This window comes from Schistocerca serialis, chromosome 2, assembly GCF_023864345.2.
Source record: "Schistocerca serialis cubense isolate TAMUIC-IGC-003099 chromosome 2, iqSchSeri2.2, whole genome shotgun sequence".
Classification (NCBI taxonomy): domain Eukaryota; kingdom Metazoa; phylum Arthropoda; class Insecta; order Orthoptera; family Acrididae; genus Schistocerca; species Schistocerca serialis.
The window spans coordinates 688787452-688807671 of NC_064639.1; the positions used below are offsets into that span (position 1 = coordinate 688787452).

The 20220-nt window shown below is 37.6% G+C and overlaps 1 protein-coding gene across 3 annotated transcripts in view; it reads right to left on the bottom strand.

Annotated features, from left to right (window-relative positions):
- Positions 1-423: 423 nt before the first annotated feature.
- LOC126457818 (dolichyl-diphosphooligosaccharide--protein glycosyltransferase subunit STT3A) overlaps positions 424-20220 on the bottom strand; it is a 109464-nt gene continuing 89667 nt past the window's right edge. For all 3 annotated transcript variants that reach the window (XM_050094437.1, XM_050094436.1, XM_050094439.1), the window contains 5 exons: positions 15945-16109; positions 8612-8800; positions 7929-8148; positions 7544-7732; positions 424-1176 (listed from right to left, as the gene is read on the bottom strand). In XM_050094437.1, the coding sequence (XP_049950394.1) occupies positions 1031-1176; positions 7544-7732; positions 7929-8148; positions 8612-8800; positions 15945-16109 (909 nt within the window). In that variant the 3' untranslated portion in view covers positions 424-1030. The remainder of the gene's footprint in view (positions 1177-7543; positions 7733-7928; positions 8149-8611; positions 8801-15944; positions 16110-20220) is intronic.

A 20220-nucleotide genomic window follows, 5' to 3' on the forward strand; every position in this document is an offset into this window, starting at 1 on the left:
AATACTGAAGTATTGTGTGTCTACAATCGAATTTCTGTTAGTTATGTTTATAATATTCAGATTAAATAAAATAACTTTCATATTTTTTCGGGTAATATATGTTAAATTTTCATTATTTATATGTTCAACTACATGACAATTTTTTCTAGTTTTTCTTTTTCCCTCTAACATTTGATGAGAGTCTCCTGTGGTACACACAGCCTGATGAAAGACTCCAGTATGAGCCACCTGATGGGCGGTTCCAGCTGAGCTACTTGTGGTACTTGGTGCTTGAAGGAGGACTCCAGTGTGAGCCACTGGTGTTACATACCACTCAATGGAGGAGTTGAGCAAAAGCCTTTGGTGGTATGCACCAGCAAGAACATGTTAATATTTTCAGGTGCTTGGATAGGGTCTCAGTTCTACACAAGAAATAGCTTACTGTAAAAATAAAATGTAGTTTTTAATTTATTTGTGATGTTAACATAACGTATAAACTTGTGCATTGTAAACCTACCAGTGATTTACCACTTTGGCCAATGAATTTATTACAGCTTTATTCACAAAATCACTGACAGTAACCCCCAGTATTTAATTCTACTCACCTTAAATAAAGGTGACTGACAAGCCTCCAACAAACCAGAGTTACAACAGAAATACCAATTGCCCAGCACACATCAAGCCTGTACATACTATCAAGTAAAAACACATGCCTTTTTCCATGTATTACCACACTTAACCTGAAAATGGAATGTAAACAAAGTACACATGCTAATTTGATGACCTGACAAACTGATGTTAAACAAATACACATAGTATTAAGAAAGACAACCTCACTAACAATATGAAATGTTACTACAGTTGGTTATCTCACACATCAGTAATTCCACATAGGAACATATATTAAAGCTACATTTGCAGAGCAATTTGTACTCGTCCGTGGCAGTCTCTTTGTGACAGGAAATCAGGCCTGAGGAAGTACAGGAGGTGTATTTCTGAAGATTATCTGTTATCAGTAATTGGCACAAATTACTTTTCATAGTTGACCCATTTACACTCCTCTGTTACGCAAGTCTTTCACTTTATATATTCGCACTAGCCAATGCTCTGTTGTGTAGGCTTCTTCTAAAACATCTAGTTCAAAGTCTTTGTTGCCAATTTCTGCACTCCTTACCCGATCATATCCAGGTGGCTTTCCTGTGAAATACAAATGAAAATCATTTATTTTTTTTTGGTATAAGATATTAATAAATAACACAATGAATACACATTTTAACCAAAGTACAGGTAAGTTTATCAGAAAGAATATTTTTGAATTAGCCACTGAAATGACTTAAAAGATACTTTCCATTCTACATTTTATCATCATCATCTTCTTACAAGAATTATCAAATAATATAGCCGCAGATAGTTTAGCATGAGAATTGTTCTTTTTGAAAAGTGAATGGCACAGATTTTACTGATGATGGTCTGGACTTTGAACCTGAACTGGAAGGTTCGGGTTCTAATGACTTTCAGGTTCATGCAATTTTACCCTGTTTCATATGAACTTCAAAATGTGGAGGTGTCAATCAATTGAGCATCCATAACTTTCCAGATTGGTACAGCTTCTTTTGCAACGATTGTCACTTTTCAAAGATACTGACGGTTAGACACACCACTGTTCCAACCATTCCATATAAGTTGACCAGTTAAAATAAAGATTGGATAGCTGTCATGGTCAACTCTGTACTGTTTGGTATAAGGATATGGTCACAAAAAGTTGTTGGTAGTCCAATCACAGGATTCAAGTAATGTTTTGGATCCTCATCTATTCTCCTAGATGGGTCTGCAGATATACAACTCAGTCAATTAGGTGAGGGTATCGTAGTACCCCACATGCACCTTATGAGCTTCTTACAGAAATATGCAACTATGTTTGATGGCAAGACAACACGTGTCAGGGACTACGAAGTGCACATTACACTGAATTCTTCAGCAGCAGCAAAATTTTTCAAAGTGAGAAGATCAATTGTGCTGGTAGAAATACCAGATGGGTCTCTCCGTGTCTACCATGATTTTAAATCCACTGCCAATGTACAAATGGTTGTGGATACATACCCAGTCCCCGAAGTGAAAGATAAAGCCACACTTGATTTCTGCAAAACAGATCTCAAAGAAGCTTATCTGTAGTTACTCTAGGATAAACAGGGAAAACACGATTTGGTGATCATCACACCATTTGGCTTAGCTTCACACAACTGTTTACTGTATGGGACCTCCAGTGCCTCTGTGGTATTTCAATGGTATTTGGAGCACTTAATAAGCGGTGTCCCTGGACCAGTAGTTATCTGGATGACACCACTGACATGGGGATGGCTCCAGTAGATCTCTCACACAATATCGAAACAGACAGATTTAGTTATCCTTAGTGCTGCAGGTATCAAGTCCACAGCAAAGCTTGTCAAGGCCATTCAAAACCTTTAAACCCCTCATGGATGTGAAGCCACTCAAATCAGTCCTCATCCAAATAATATATATCATCATCATAAATTATATTATTATATAAATCTATTCCTTACGCTAAACCCACTATGGAACTGTTGCACTGTTTATTAGGCACGAATGTGAAGTGGCACTGGAAATATGATGGATAACAGTTCATTTCACAAACTGAAGCAGGCACTTACTAAAATCACTTGTTTAATCACCTACTACCCTCATAAGTTGCCCACTGTAGCAGCGGATGCATCAGACTACGGGCTGGGAGCAGTTATCTCCCATAAAGTTAATGATGTGGAGTGACCAACTGCTGTTGTGTCCAAGACTCTGACAATGAAACTACAGTCAATTTGAAAAGGAAGCCTTTTTTTCCTTTTTTGGCTTTAAAAAGGTTCCATGACTATATCTATGGTTATAATTTTCTCCTGTTAACAGAACATAAGATTTTTCTCTCTCACTGCAACGCAGGTGTTTGTATACCGCAGAGGACAGTATATTTTACCTTCAAACTTTAAAACTTATCAATCCTTAGATAGATATGGTTTTATACATGGGTGCGTAAATTTCCCAGCACTTTAGAAAATGAAAATTGGGGGGGGGGGGGGGGGGGGGGGGAAGGGGGGTGAGGAGGGGGGAGGGGGGGAATAAAAAAAAGAAACATGTTTTGAAACGATTTTTTAAGTGCAGCAACCCGTACACTGCATATTTTCATATTACAAAAGTATAAATTCAAATTCCACCAAACACTGAAAGTTACTTTCCAAGTAACAGCAGCCAGTCATAGCTCATGTCATGTGATCTCGCCACCCGATGACAGTGGATATTCAGAGCATAGGACATGTGATGTAGTCAGTCAATAGCAAAATCACTGTTGAGTAGCGCAAACACACAAACAGGAAAAGTTAATGGTTTAAATTAATATAAATAGTGTTGCTACAAGAAAAGCAAAGTTTTCACATATAATATTGGTCTCTAAGGTTAATACGCTGCAAAAGAAGCTAAGCTTTCACATATAATGCTCATCATTTTTGCGCGTGTTGCACTTTAAGATATATCACACAAATGTGCCAGGAAAATTTTTAATAACAACATAGAAACGTTTGATCTTCAGGGCTAAAAATTCATATAAATGGCTCGTTATCAAAGAGTTAATTTTTCAATTAGAGTCACCCGCTCTGTGATTTAAGAAATTCACCGTATATTCTCGCACATTGAAGTAACTTTTTCAAACCACCATTCACAATATTTTCCTGCAACCTTTTACAAATAGGTTCGTTTCAGCAGTTGTTAGATGACAGGCACCACACTGCTTGCACAGCTATGACGACGTAGGAAGCCCGTATGTTTGTATGTGTAAAACATTAGATGATCTTACATTATGTCATAAAAGAAACATGACATCAGACATCGGAATTTCATGAGCAATACTAAAATGTGCCTAGTTAAAGTGCATACTTAAAGAACACATTCGTACATCCAGATTCCCAATGAAGTAGACCTCGACCTGATGATATGCTTTTGAGTGTGTTTTTCGGGATGTAAATTTTCTTGGAACGCCAGTACTGTATTATTTCATGTTGGTTCTTTATTAAGGGATAATGCCATATGTGCTAGAAGATGAAACTGTGCACTTGAAATGCAGCAAACAGTTGAAGCTAGCCAACTGTGTGGAATTAAACACTTTGTTTCAAATAAGTTGATTGCCTCTGCGGAAAAGATTAATAAAAGTGAAATTTCTTTAGCAAATCGACAAAAATAACTTCATTGTTCGGCAAGGCGATTAACGCTTAACTGTCAGAAAGGTGAGAGTAAAATCAAATCTGAAGCTAATAAAATATTTCAGCCCTCCGTAGTTATATGAATGTATTTTAATTCATTTGATAGCTCCCGGCCACAGAAATCCATTTTCATTTGAAGTGAGACCAGTAAACAAAGAGGAAATAGCAAAATCACTAAATGTAAATGCGGGCCACGTGGAGACTATCCCCCCTCCCAAGCATTTGAGATAGGTCATCAAAACAATTGAATTTTCAACATTATTTTCATTTTGTAGCGCACACTTTTCTGAAGAGTCTTGATACATTCAACATATGTGTTCGAAGAAATGGAAGACATGTTACTTGGTCTTAAGTATGCCAAAGTGAGGTGCCACACCTCTTCACACAGCATTCCTCTATCACACATCACTGTGGAATTGAAATGTGTATATTTTGTAATGGATGCCATCAAACTATATTTAAACTGTCGTGTGGTGCCTCTCCTCCTGCCAGTCAGCTGGTTTGACACCCTCCCCCTCTTTCTTTTTTTTAAAAAAAACCCTCATAATTAGATGGGATTATTTGTAACCGGGAGAACAAGAACTCTTTAAAAAATGTTTAGTCTTTATTGCCTATTAGCTAATAACTTGCAGTTTGGGTGACGTAAAATTAAGTATAGGGTACATAAAACCAGTAAAGACAAGAGACAAGCAAGACGTTACATATTTCTTCAATTCTCAGCTCCTTCCATTTTTCCTCTCTAATCATACTACAGCTTTACATGGGATGCTTCCCTTTATGCGAAAGAATCTATTACCCCATCAAAGTTCGTCAAACATTTTGCTACATGCAAAATCGAAATGTCGTCGTCTAATACACAAAAAGCTGTTAATACATATAGTATCCAAAACTGGTGTGTGTTCTCGATCTGATTATGTCTATTTTGTCGCTGTCTGCTAGATAAAACAAAATAGGCCGTTCTAATATTGCAGCAATTTTAACACACAACAAATAAACGAGACTGTTTTGGCACAAATGTTCATTTTTATATCTCGACAGAATACAATTCACGAAGTACCGAAATCAAATGTCTACTGGGTCTAGTACAAGCAAAAAGCTTTATGTTATGAAATAGTTTCACATTTCATTCATATGCTCCAGTTTCTCAAGCATGAGATGGAAAAGTAGTAGTACAAAATTTTTATATAAATTCAGAATAGTCACATTCTTCAATAAATTGTGTGATACACTCATTTCTTTTCTGTCCTCATTCTGATGATCAATCTTGTCATCACTAATTCTGTAAATATTCGCAGGTTAACTTCACTAACCCTGCCAGAAACACCGGTTTGGTTATCCCACGATTATTCTACAGTTCGGACTTGGTGCATGTTCGTACAACGCGTTTCCCACGCTACTTCCAGAGCAGAACTTAGCGGCTGCTAGCCGGGGACTGTACAACTGGCCCTCATTAGTGTTACGATCTGGCCAATAATTTTCTGTCAAAATTTCATTTTTCTTGGATAGACCGTGAATATAATACGTAATATTTCTTACCTGTTACTACTGTTAGTCGTTATTTCCACTCTGCTAGTCTAAATCTACTGATTTTAGGCTGATCATACGCAAACCCAATCAACTGTGTAATCAGACAGCGATTAACATTCATCCGTCCGGCTTTACTCCGCTCAGCTCATACAGCCCCATCCCTTTTTGTCTTCAGGAAAGTTTATTTCTAGATACGATGAGGATTCCCCTGACAGAGACATCAAGTACACTACACACACATTCAAAAATCAACTCATGATTCATTCAGAAATCAACTTCGAATGAGTTCAAAAACCAACAGGGATGCGTTTCAAAATCATATGAATAATCGATAGACCAACGTGTGCTGAATGCTAGGCGCTTTGTGAAACAAGTCCCCCCCCACCCCTCCGAAAATGCCGCCCTCCAAGATCCGGGCCTGATGCGCATGCGTGAATCTGGCAGCTTGGGTGTGCCAGTAAAATTTTTCCAGTAGCATCTAGCTGCTCACTGGGGCTGCTTACACAACCAACAGCCCCATTTCTGCAGCCAGAAGCGCGAAAAGGTACTACTTACACGCGACTCAACTGTACATGCGCATGAGCCCACTCGTAACTGCTAAAACGAATCTAACGTAAACAGTTGTGACGTCATGCTTATCGGAAGCAGTTTGTTGTTACGAAGCATTGCACAGTCTTCCTAAAGCGTTTGACACATTTTGCTGTTGGCAGACACTTACATGAACACTGTGTTTTGTTCTTGAATATGGCGTATTTCCTTGCAATTTAAGTTTTATTTTCGTTTTTTTCTCTTTTATGTTTTATTGCTGCAGTATTATTCTGCAGTAGCAGGATACAGAGTATCGGTTGTTACCTTTGAAAATTACAAAAATTAAACTGAAAACTGGAACAATGAAAAATGCCCGGATTTTTCCCTGTTTTCTCCTGAATGAAAAAATTCCCGGGTTTTTCCTCGATCTCCCAGGTCGTATACACCCTGTTGATGTACTTACTTATACTTCTTATTTATCATGCTTCTTTAAGTTGCGACAAATATGCCCAAATACATTTTATTTGTTATCCTTTGTGCTATCTAAACTAATAAGTTTTGCTTCTTCATTAATTGCTGATACTGTGTCTATAGTTATTTCGCAGTTCTGTCTTTCAGAAACTTACACTCTACAAAAGGCCTTCATTATTAGTTGTGGAAGAAACTTTTGCTACACCACCAGATGCATTCCCTACAAATTATCTAACAGGTAATTGACTCTCTTCATCAACAGGACCCTCAATTAAAAAAATTCTAATCTTCCAATTATTCAGCCTAGTTAAATTGTGAATTTTTTTTGGAGTAAGTCCCTTAGTTCTTGGTACATTCCTCACATCACTACATATTTAATATAATGTGTTCCAGTAGTATTTCTGCCAAATTTAAAGGAGAATTTTACTCATTAGTGCCGACTGGGGTCTAACATTGATAACTTACACGACAAAACTTGTTGGTTGGAGCCGAAAAGCACAAGAATTTTTTTGAACTTGTCATGGTTTGGATACAATGTAATATATTTTAAAAACTCATAATTTGAATTATCCATACATTTAAAGAGCATAAGAATGTCACATATCAACCAACTCATGTTTTTGTTAACAAGTTAATGAGAACCAAATGAAACAGTATACTGGTACTCAGAACAATGTCCAACATACATTTTCTCCATGTGATACTAAAAACAAACACATTCTTACACCCCCAATGTAACAGATTCACAGCCATCAACAATGCAGAATACCACCACCTACCTCCTTCTGTGTAAACTTGTCCAAAGCGGTAATAACACATCTTGTACATGAGGCAATTGAGCAGAGTGGGTGAGCCTTCTTTGTCAACTCTGAACTCTCCTGCAGGTGAATAATAATCCCATTCTTTAATGTGACTGCCACGATCTGTACTGCCACCAATACGAACCATCCACAGAAATTTATTTATATCTGCAAAGTAATATCAAGTATGTACAGGTGATTCGCAAAGCAGCACTGACATACCATTTAAAAATAAGAGCACTCAATTCAGCAATTCTCAACAATGCAAATTTTTAGCCTGAAGCCAGAAATTCATTGTGTAGTTACCAATGTACTCGACAACTGGTGAAAAGTCATACGTGAAAATAAGTGCTACAATACTAACCGTCTGAAGAGTATCCAGTGAGTCCTCCAAATATAACTAAAACATAATCCACATCTAATTCCCTCATAATTTCATATGCCTTATCTTCTGATGAGGCCATGGCTTGACCAACTCTTGAAATGTGTGTGTTGTTCCATGTATTGTTATCTACTAAGATTGTTCTGTTAGCCATTGCTGTAATCTGATATCCATAATCCCACCAGGACATAACTCGTGCATCCTACAATTGTTTAACACAACATATATACTTGTTCAATATATGCCTCTTACTCTATAGCACTTACGGGCTTAAAAAAAGGAACTTAAGTATTAAAGTAACTTTTGTGTGATTTTTTTGAGTGGTAAAACACAATGATCCAAAAAACAAACAGTTCAAAAACAACTTAGGATTCCATCATCAAGTATAACAACTGACCTATTTGACATTCATTTCATCACTTATTTAAGAAGTGGTAGAAACAAAAATGAAAAAATTAAAAGCTAACCTCTCTTTTTTCACTGCAGAAATATCAAGTGGAAATAAAAACTGGCAAAATATAAATATCAATAAAATATAAAATGATATCTTCAGTTTCACTAATTTCATCTTTATATGAAGAGTCAGGATAAATACCTGTATTAAGTGGTAATATAAAGTAATAAACAATAAACATTAAGCAATGTTTGTATAGATATGACCTAACCTCTGGAGTATTCATCCTCAACCAATAGTATGCCTCTCTGAAGTCATCAAATATTATGCGTGAGCCATCATGTGATCGTGCTGACAACACAATACTTGGGCTGCTATATGCCTCAGATGTCACCCATGTACAGTGAAATGTATAGGAAACAAGTAGAAATGACATCACACAAACAAAAACAGTGGCGATCTGTAAAGGAGAATAAAGAACACTTTGTTCTATTAAAGGGGTGGGTACAGCTTCCTAAGTTTATTGGTTTATGAAATGTATTTCATTCAAAATTATCATAAAAGAACCAAAATATTGACACACTACATTACAACTATAATAGATGTGTGACAAATTGTTTGTATGAGCGTCTCACTAACTGTTTTGAAGTAGAATTGGAGACTATAAATCTGAACCACGCGAAGAAGTGAAACTTGATAAAAGGCAGTGTGATGAACTTACCAACTGCTTAATTACTATGGTACTGTAATTCTTATATAACTCCAATCTCAAAATTATTGCATGAATTCAGCCTAACAAGATATGTGACTAACATTCGTAACATAATTTTCTTCTACTGCTGCATTTCACAGAGATCTCCCTAAACTTGATATTACACACATAACTGTCGCACACTGAATATATTTACAAGGTGTTAGCACAAAGTTCAGTTTTCAGTTAATATTACTACATTTTCTTGACAATTCAAGTGGAAAATTGGCAAAAATATCTGTCAAAATGTTACAACTCTGCCAAGGAAAGGAAAAACAAGAAAACAAATGCCGATTTCGGTGCTTCCCAAATAAACTTGTCACTACCAAACAGACACCAACTGAATTCAGAAATGTTTCCACCAAAATAACGTGGGCAAAAAAAAAAAGGGAAACTGCTCAGAACTGTAGCCATTATTTATATCAGCTGACAAATTAAAAAATTCTTCTTGATATGTCATGAAAAGCAACCAGGTTTTAAATCTTACAACATTTTCAGGGGGAGAAGTGGACTCTGACCGCTATCTATTGGTTATGAACTGTAGATTAAAACTGAAGAAATTGCAAAAAGGTAGGAATTTAAGGAGATGGGACCTGGATAAACTGAAAGAACCAGAGGTTATAGAGAGTTTCAGAGAGAGTATTAGTGACTGACAAGAACAGGGCAAAGAAATACAGTATAAGAAGAATGGATATAGTAGATAGATGAAATAGTGAAGGCAGCATAGGATCAAGTAGGTAAAAAGATGAGAGTTTGTAAAATCATTGTGTAAAAGAAGAGATATGTAATTAAATTGATGAAAGGAGAAAATATAAAAATGCAGTTAATGAAGCAGGCAAAAAGGAATACAAACGTCGTAAAAATGAGATCGACAGGAAGCGCAAAATGGCTAAGCAGGGATGGCTAGAGGACAAATGTGAAGATGTAGAGGCATGTATCAATAGCGGTAAGATAGATACTGCCTACAGGAAAATTAAAGATACCTTCGGAGAAAAGAGAAACACTTGTATGAATATCAAGAGCTCAAATGAAAAACCAGTCCAAAGCAAAGAAGGGAAAGCAGAAAGGTCGAAGGAATTATAGAGGGTCTATACAAGGGTGATGTACTTCAGGGCAATGCTATGGAAATGGAAGAGCACTGAAAGACCTAAGTTGAAACAAGGCCCCGGGAGTAGACAACATTCCATTAGAATTACTGATAGCCTTGGGAGAGCCAGCCCTGACGAAACACTATCACCTGGTGAGCAAGATGTATAGACGGGCGAAATACCCTCAGACTTCAAGAAGAATGTAATAATTCCAATCCCAAAGAAATCAGGTGTTCAGAGGTGTGAGAATTACCAAACTATCTGTTCAATAACTCATGGTTGCAAAATACTAACACAAATTCTTTACAGACCAATGGAAAAAGTGGTAGAAGCCGACCTTAGGAAAGATAAGTTTGAATTCCGTGGAGATGTTGGAACACATGAGGCAATACTGACCCTACGACTAATCCTATGAGATAAAGGTTTTCACAATGTTGACTGGAATACTCACTTTTGAATGACAAAGATGGCAGGTGTAAAATACAGTGGGCGAAAGGCTATCTACGATTTGTACAGAAACTAAATGTCAGTCATAAGAGTTGAGGGGCATGAAAGGGAAGCAGTGGTTGAGAAGGGAGTGAGAAAGGGTTGTAGCCTACTCCCAATGTTATTCAATCTGTATATTGAGCATGCAGTAAAGGGAACAAAAGAAAAATTTGGAGTACAAATTAAAATCCACAAAGAAGAAATAAAAACTTTGAGGTTTCCGGATGACATTGTAATTCTGTCAGAGACAGCAATGGACCTGGAAGAGCAACTGAACAGAATGGACAGTGCCTTGAGAGGAGGAAATAAGACGAACATCAACAAAAGCAAAACAAAGATAATGGAATGTAGTTGAATTAAATCAGGTGATGATGTGGATATTAGATTAGGAAATAAGACAAAGTAGTAAATGAGTTTTGCTATTTGGGGAGCAAAACAACGTGGTGATCGGATGTAGACTGGCTATGGCAAGAAAAGCATTTCTGAAGAAGAGAAATTTGTTAGCATTGCGTATAGATTTAACTGTCAGGAAGTCTTTTCTAAAAGTATTTTTATGGAGTGTACCCATGTACAGATGTGAAACATGGATGATAAATAAACAAGAAGAGAGTAGAAGCTTCCAAAATGTGGTGCTACAGAAGAATGCTGAAGATTAGATGGGTAGATCACGTAACTAATGAGGAGGTGCTGAATAGTATTGGGGAGAAGAGGAATTTGTGGCACAACTTGACTAAAAGAAGGTATCGATTGACAGGACACATTCTGAGGCATCAAGGGATCATCAATTTAATAATGGAGAGAAGCATGGAGGGTAAAATTTGTAGAGGGAGACCAAGAGATGAATACGCTAAGCAGATTCAGAAGGATGTATGCAGCAGTAGTTATTCTGAGATGGAGAAGCTTGTACAGGATAGAGTAGGGATGGAGAGCTGCATCAAACCAGTCTATGGACTGAGGCCAACAACAACACAACATGTCATAAATTTGAATAGTGCCAAGTCATTACTTTATGTAACCAATGTAACAAACAAAGGCTCTGACAATCCTCACCCGAAAGTAACTGCATTTCGCTTGCTCCAGTGGTGGTTCTTTGTGTGTGTGTGTGTGTGTGTGTGTGTGTGTGTGTGTGTGTGTGTGTGAATGCTTTCTATTTTAAATGAAGAGAAAAAAGATGGGCAGCATAATACAGATTTCTTAACCTGGCAGGATGTCCAATGTCCTGTAAAACTCAGAATTATTGCATTTTTGCTTATAAACCCTGGAAAAGGATGTACACAATTTGCTTTTGAGAAGAAGAACTTGCTTGCCTTCTGTTTGGCTCAATGTAGCACTGACATCACTGTTCATCTGCAACCAGGTTCTGTGTGACTTTCCGCCACCAGTGATTCGGCAGCCCTAGTCCCTTCCCTTGCTCAGTCCACTGCAGCAGCTAGCCAGCTACCCAGTTGGATCTGGCTGCAGCCGACTGAACCAAACTGTGCGGGCCATGCTTCCCTTATTTGGTGTTGTGCACAAAAGACAAGTGTCATAGGGGAGTTCGTGGACTACTGAAAAATTCAGTGTTCAGCTGCAGGCTCTGTAAAACAAACCTCTGTATCAGCAACATGAGCAAGCAGCTCTTGTCGGGTCATGCAAATGAAAAGAAGCACGTTGGGCTCACTGCTACTAGGAAGGTGACAGTGCCTATATCCATGCTAACTGCTACAAACGGATGCTGCCACAATACTATTACATCGAGCATAGCCCTTGCGGTGCTGTTTACTACTGCTGGATGCAACCAGTTGATCAACAACTCCGGTAATGAAAAGAACATTCCTGACTGTGCCTTGACACATTAAGTGCACTGGCAAATAGAATTACTGATTTCCATGAAGAAACATACTATTTCTAATTAGTCTCCTTATATATTTAGTCTGCTGTGGCACACATGGGGAGTGCATCATGCAGTCACGATGTGTTCCAGTGACAGCTCCTAACCCTACACAATTGCATCAGCCACCTATTGCAATAACTGGACAATGGCCAATGAAGCTGGATTATGTGCAGAGAGATGCCGTGATGAAGGCACAAATCTGTTTGTGTCTGTTGCCTGCTGAGACACCAATCTCCCGACAGTGGTAGCCTTCATAATATCTTACCGGATATGTTTCCAGGCAATGAACTGTCTTCAAAGTGCAGCTCGATAAGTTAAATGTCAATTTTAACATTGCATTCAATACGAGTCCATGTTTCATTCAACAGCTACAGCCTACTGTTATTTCCCGCGACATTGTTGTGCTTTGTTTTGATGAGAGTTTGAATAGCAAAACCAGCAGATGGATCTGTACGTTTCTGGGATAGTGCGTTGGTCCAGGTATCGAGCAGGTACCCGACTTCAGTGTTTCTGGGAAAAAGTGTTGCAAAAGATTTAGTTAAAGGATTTGTGCCAGGTGCATTCCAATATAATGTTAATCTGAAAAGGTAAGTTGTTGTTCAAGTGTCAAGCTTTAATGGTAATAACTCATTCCTGAAAGAACTGAAAAGCAAGCTCAAAGTTGAAGGTAATCTTGAGGATCCTGTGTTCTTGAACTTATGGGCATGTGACTTGCACACTATGCATGGTGCCTTTAAGAAGGGTTGTACTATTGATGATTGGAACCTTGCCCAGTTTCTGAGAGATTTATGCAATTTATTTAAGAAGTTCCCTTCTGCAGAGCCGATTTCAACAATATTACCGGCACCTCTCTCTTCCCACATAAGTTCCAAGCTGTTCAGTGAGTGGAAATAAGATAGTGGCAGTTGGGGTACAGCAAATATTAATGGTTGTTAAACAGTATGTGAAGAAAGTAAGAAAGGTAAAGAAGTTACAGAAGGAGATAAAACCAAAACCGAAGGTTACTACTGAAATTCCTAAGAGTCACAGCTACCAAGCAGTGCACAAGAGACTGTGCTTGCTCAGGTAGCACCCTTTCTGACAAAATTTCAGTCAGATATCCAATTATCTCCTTCCGCTGTACTTCCCTCCAATCCACGGTCAGAGAATTATGAGTTAATCATTGTCATTGACCTCATCATATCTGTCTACTCACTGCTGACTTGTGACCTCATATCTTTATTCACGTATTAAGTAACAATCTTCAAATACACATCGTCATCCACTGCAATCTTCTGCCCTTCTTAATATAGTGTGAAGAAGGTCATTAATCTTCTTTGCTTGATCCAACTATCTGCCTGCTGCTCTTCTTCATTGTCTTCAGCCTTAGATATTGTCTTGCAAGATGGTCTTTCCTACATTATCTCTTCTCTTTTCAAAATATGCCCAATGAACTATCAAACTTCTGCTGATGCTATGTCTTGCTATAATGGATATATTGGTTCTTTTTGTCCATGGTGCATTTAACATCTTCCTCCAACATACCCCAAAGGCATCAATTCGGCTCCTATCACTAAGCTTTCAAGGCCCAAGCAATCATACAAGAACACCAATGATTCCGCCAAGCACATCTTCGTTGTTTGGATATTGCTATTTCTGCTAGATGGTAGTGAGGTTAAACATTGCAGCTTGACATAAGATGATTCGCTGTTTTATTTATTTATCACACTATCTTATGTCACTCATCAGAAATCCTAGATATACACCATCATTCACTACCTCCAGATCACTTAAATACCTCATCTAGACCTTGTCAGTTACTAATAATTAGTTTGGTCTTTTTCATGTTTATCTTCAGATCCAAACAAACAGTTTTCATCACTGAGTTCTTCCTCGGCTCCTGCAATGAGTGAGGGTAACAGCATCAACAAAGTGTAGATTGGAATCTCCTGAAAGATTACAACTAGTACCTCATCTCCTAGGTTTCAAACTTCTCAGAAGTCCCCCTGAAACCTTGGGGAACTAACACTCCTGGAAATCCAGCTACGAAGCTGAGTGGTCAGTGCAGTTCGATTCCTGGCAGGATTGGAGATTTTATCCACTCGGGAAATGGTGCACGCTGCCGAAGTGGTGTCAAATAAAAAGATTTGCACTAGGTGGCTGAACAATCACAGATGATGTCTCCCAGCCAAAAACACCACATGATCATTTCATTTCATTTCCTAGGAAAAAGAAATTGCAGTTACACGGTTTAGCCATAGACTGGAAGATTGTTTCCAGTATAATATTTTCACTCTGTAGATTTTAATCTGCCAGGGAGTTTCAAATCAGTGCACACTCCACTGCACATTGTGGGTACAGTGAATCATTAGCAAAGAAAAGTTCTTGGAAAGAAATGAGAGAAGAGAAACAGATTAGAGCAAATCAGCTATAAGAGGCACAAAGTCAGAAAACAAAACCCACGAAATGCACTGAGAAAGAACTTTCTCAGATTGAATACGTAGCTCTATCAGTTCATTTAAAAGTTTAATGTGTATGTCTAGTCTGTTACTATTCCTTCTATAATTGTTTTGTACAACTTTTATTTCAATTTTATTCTGAGACCTCTTTGTAAAAAGTGTGATTTTTTGTGACTAGATAGTGCTCTTTGTTTCCTTATCAATGTGTACTCTTAACAGAACAGCTGTTTGTTCCTTACGAAAATGTTTCACCTCCTTTGCAACCTACTCTCATTGCAGATTTCCTGTAATTATTTGTTCATATAACTTTTGACACTTCTATAATCAGATACTTGGCATGTTTACTTCTTGATTAAAATAAACCATGTTTGTTTTAAGTTTTAACTCAAAAGGTATTGCTCCCCATTATGTTCCTATGTATTGTACAAAAAGTGGCATGGAAAAAACTCAGGTAGGGGTGTGTGTGTGTGTGTGTGTGTGTGTGTGTGTGTGTGTGTGAGAGAGAGAGAGAGAGAGAGAGAGAGAGAGAGAGAGAGAGAGAGATATGGGTGGGGGGGGGCACACAGATATGTATTACTGGAAACACTGTCAGAATGCAGTTCCATAAGAACATAATAAGTCAACATCTCAGTCAACGAAAACTTTCACAGTATCGATCAAGAATTTTAGTGGCACAAATAATTTTCTTCAGTATTTGTCTGTAAGACAGAGGAAAACACACATTTTTCTTTTAAGATCATTTTTATTAGTTTATCTCAAAAGCTAGAATTTTACATTATTTTCATGTGTCAGAAAATTAATTTAATCAACAGATAAAACCACTTTACGAATAACATAATCTCCAAGTTTTCTCCACTGCTAAAACAAGGATCATCTGTAGCAAAAGCCTATGAGAGAATCAAACATAAATGTTGAGAGGAATTAATAACACAGCATACTGATGGTTTAATAATGAACTTTTTTCTTACCTCACTCTTCATGACATAGTTGCTTTCAAATTTTTTGCTTTTCTTATCCACATTCTTAGAGGCATCTATCTGCTTCATGTATGTCGTCAGCATGGCAGAGACAGCTATACCAGAGAGTATGCACATCACAGGTGCAAGAACCAGCATTAGACGAACCATAACACCCTGGTAAAAAAAGGAAAAGTATTCTGTAAAATTAATAACTTTGCATACTCTATGCCTCACAGTAAAAACTGTTTTTCATAGATCACAGATAGTAGAAAATAAGTGGACAGTTAATAAATAAATAAATAAATAATTTCGTTTCCTGGCTTATGGGATTATTTTAATGCAAAAAAAAATTAGCAGCTCACAATGATGTCCATCTCATTTAAGCTCACAAATCATCTAATTAGGCTCTTCCCCACATTAACATTATGCACAAACTCCAAGCAATTGCAACAATGAAAATCTTTTTCTCACTGCAGTTTAGATAAAATTATTTAAATACGCACACTACAAATTTTCATTCTCTATTCACAATAATTTAGCAATGGCTCTCAGCAATCACGTAATCTTCCTAGTAAGATGAATTTCTCTGCTTAATACGTTTACATACTTCAGTTTAAACTCCTTTAGCCTACAGTGAACAAATAAGATAAAATGGTTTTTAAATGAACTTGTCAAGTCAAACATAGAGTAAATTTAACCTTAAAATGTTGAAGTGTGATACTATGATATTGTATTTTCATTTAACTAGTTCTGTCTCACTACCACCAATCTGACCGTTTCTTTGAGACTTTAGATTGATTCTCTGAAGCAACAGCAAACAGTCTAAAGCTTAAGAGTATCACTTTATCACATCATCAAACTTTTTTATGAATGTTTTTATGTATATACACTGAAACAGTGAGTGAAAATTTGTATAAATGCTGGGAATCAAACCCGGGTCTCTTGCTTACCAAGCAGATGTGGTGGTCACTAAGCCACCTCGGCACAGTTGTTTGCACAACTGCAGATTACCCTGGCATGCCTCCCTCCTCGATCCAAATTCTCACTATCACCCCAACCTATTTTAAATTCCCCATTATACATGAACAGAATTGCAAAGGCTCACATGTTCTGAAATGAGGGATCCAACCCAAAACCCAGGTACAGGTACTTATACAAATATGCTAAGGTGCTATTCCAGAACATGGAGAGCATCAGAAATTCTGCTCATATGTGAAGGGGAGTTTAAAGTACACTGGGGTGGCAGTGAGAATTTGGATCGAGGAGGGAAGCATGCCAAGGTAATTCATGTAGTTGTGCAAACCGCTGTGCCAAACTGGTTTAGTGGCTACCGCACCTATCTAGTAAGCAGGAGACTCGGGTTCAATTCTCCGACCAGTGTACAAATTTTCACTCACTACTTCAATCTATATGTTGTTTTTGTTGTTGTCCTCAGTCCAGAGACTGGTTTGGTGCAGCTCTCCATGCTACTCTACCCTGTGCAAGCATTTTCATCTCCGAGTAACTACTGCAACATACATCCTTCTGAATCTAGAAGGAAGGTCAGCGTTGGTCATAACTTTGATGGTTTACTGACAGCAAAATCAATTTTCAATCACAGTGATCATCTTCAGTGCTGTAGTGTACAAATTAAACTCATAGGTACTGGTGTCAACTTATTACCAGTAACCAAAGCTATGAAACGATCTGAATCTGTTAAGTGTATTCATTCTTTGGTCTCCCTCTACGATTTTTACCCTCCACACTTCCCTCCAATACTAAATTGGTGATCCCTTGATACCTCAGAATGTGTTCTACCAACCGATCCCTTCTTCTAGTCAAGTTATCCCACAAATTCCTCTTCTCCCCAATTCTATTCTGCACCGCCTCTTTAGTTACGTGATCTACCCATCTAATCCTCAGCATTCTTTTGTAGTACCACATTTTGAAAGCTTCTATTCTCTTCTTGTCTAAACTGCTCATCATCCATGTTGTACTTCCATACTTGGCTACACTCCATACAAATACTTTATAAAATGTATTTCTTGTACTTAGTTTTTTAAAATGCCAAAACATTCCCTTCTTTCTGAATAGCCCTCATATGTGTCAGCAAGAGTCATAAATGTAACGTGTTTTTGCTGACCTATGTGGCAACAATTAAGCTACTGGAATTACACTCCAGAAGAAAAGAATTCATTAAGCTGAGTATGAGGATGGGTCATTTGCAAACATCATTTGCAATTCAATTCTCTCTTCCCTCTTCTATCCATCTCCAACTGAGTTACAGAAGGAAGCAGCAAAAGTGGCGAACAGGAGGGGAGTGTCAGTTGTCTCACTTATTGCATTCACTTCTTTTGCAACTGGAAATGAGATTTTTGATAATCCCATGACTGTAAACACAAACAGTTGCCGCAACACCATCTCTACTATGCCCATTGCCCAAGTGGCATCATAAAGAAACAATCACTACAAAACAACATGATGTTTGTGGCAACACAACTATCACAAGTACTATTTTGATTCTCTGTTGTGACCAATCTTACCATTGACAAATTTAATATTTGCTGGTGGTATTCATTTACTGAGGGATTTGATTTTTGTTGTGCATTTACTGATAACCTGCAGCTTCCTTATCACATTAAAATACCTCAGTCCAAAGCCAAAAGCGTTAAAGAAAAGCAGTTATGTGTAAGTAGTCAAATTTATGATCTAGAAAGTTTCAGTCTTCAGGAAAGAATATCTGTCACTAATTTGGACAAATTCCAGAATTCTGTCATGTTGACAAGTATCCAACATGGCAGTAGATAGCAGATGCAGTAATTAGAATTATGTAAGATGAATTTCAGGCAGAACAGTAATCATTAATTTTTCAATGTGTATGATTCTACTTTTTAAGCAGTAATTCTATGTAAGGAGTCATCAAATTAAGATACTCTTCACAGAACAACCTTACTTTTATAACATGCATATTTAGAAGTACTCATTTATGTCATACATCAGACAGATAATAAAATAATGACAATGAATAGTTTCTGCTTTGGAAACACAAATGACTCACATCACCACCAATGTGTGCATTCAAGTAACCATATCTCTTGAGACATTTCTTCTAGAAACTGGAAAGGTAGGAAATTTATCACACCTACCCAAGTATTGTACACAAACAACTTTTCATTTAGCTGATGGGAAGACTGCAGGGGAATATGAAGTACTACGAGGAAACATTAAGCCTCTACTCAACATTTGTTAATTTTCTTTCATGACACTGCTGCCTTGCAATAGTGAGGAGACCACTGCACCTAACATTTCCCCGATAAACAGAGGGACTACTGTTGAAAAGCACAAAGGGCCATTCCATGCCAAGTGGTCTAATATCGAGAAATGTTCCCACGTGACCATCATGGATTTTGAGGAAATTTTGTATGAACATTCACACATGTTCTCAATGAACACTGGTAAAGTTTCAGATTCAGAAATTCAATATTTTCGGAGATACAGCAGTGGTTGGGAAAGGAGTGAGACAGGGTTGTAGCCTCTCCCCGATGTTATTCAATCTGTATATTGAGCAAGCAGTAAAGGAAACAAAAGAAAAATTCGGAGTAGGTATTAAAATTCATGGAGAAGAAGTAAAAACTTTGAGGTTTGCCGATGACATTATAATTCTGTCAGAGACAGCAAAGGACTTGGAAGAGCAGTTGAACGGAATGGACAGTGTCTTGAAAGGAGGATATAAGATGAACATCAACAAGAGCAAAACGAGGATAATGGAATGTAGTCAAATTAAATTGGGTGACGCTGAGGGGATTAGATTAGGAAATAAGACACTTAGTAGTTAAGGAGTTTTGCTATTTAGGGAGTAAAATAACTGATGATGGTCGAAGTAGAGAGGATATAAAATGTAGACTGGCAATGGCAAGGAAATCGTTTCTGAAGAAGAGAAATTTGTTAACATCGAGTATAGATTTAAGTGTCAGGAAGTCGTTTCTGAAAGTATTTGTATGGAGAGTAGCCATGTATGGAAGTGAAACATGGACGATAACCAGTTTGGACAAGAAGAGAATAGAAGCTTTCGAAATGTGGTGCTACAGAAGAATGCTGAAGATAAGGTGGGTAGATCACGTAACTAATGAGGAGGTATTGAATACGATTGGGGAGAAGAGAAGTTTGTGGCACAACTTGACTAGAAGAAGGGATCGGTTGGTAGGACATGTTTTGAGGCATCAAGGGATCACAAATTTAGCATTGGAGTGCAGCGTGGAGGGTAAAAATCGTAGAGGGAGACCAAGAGATCAATACACTAAGTAGA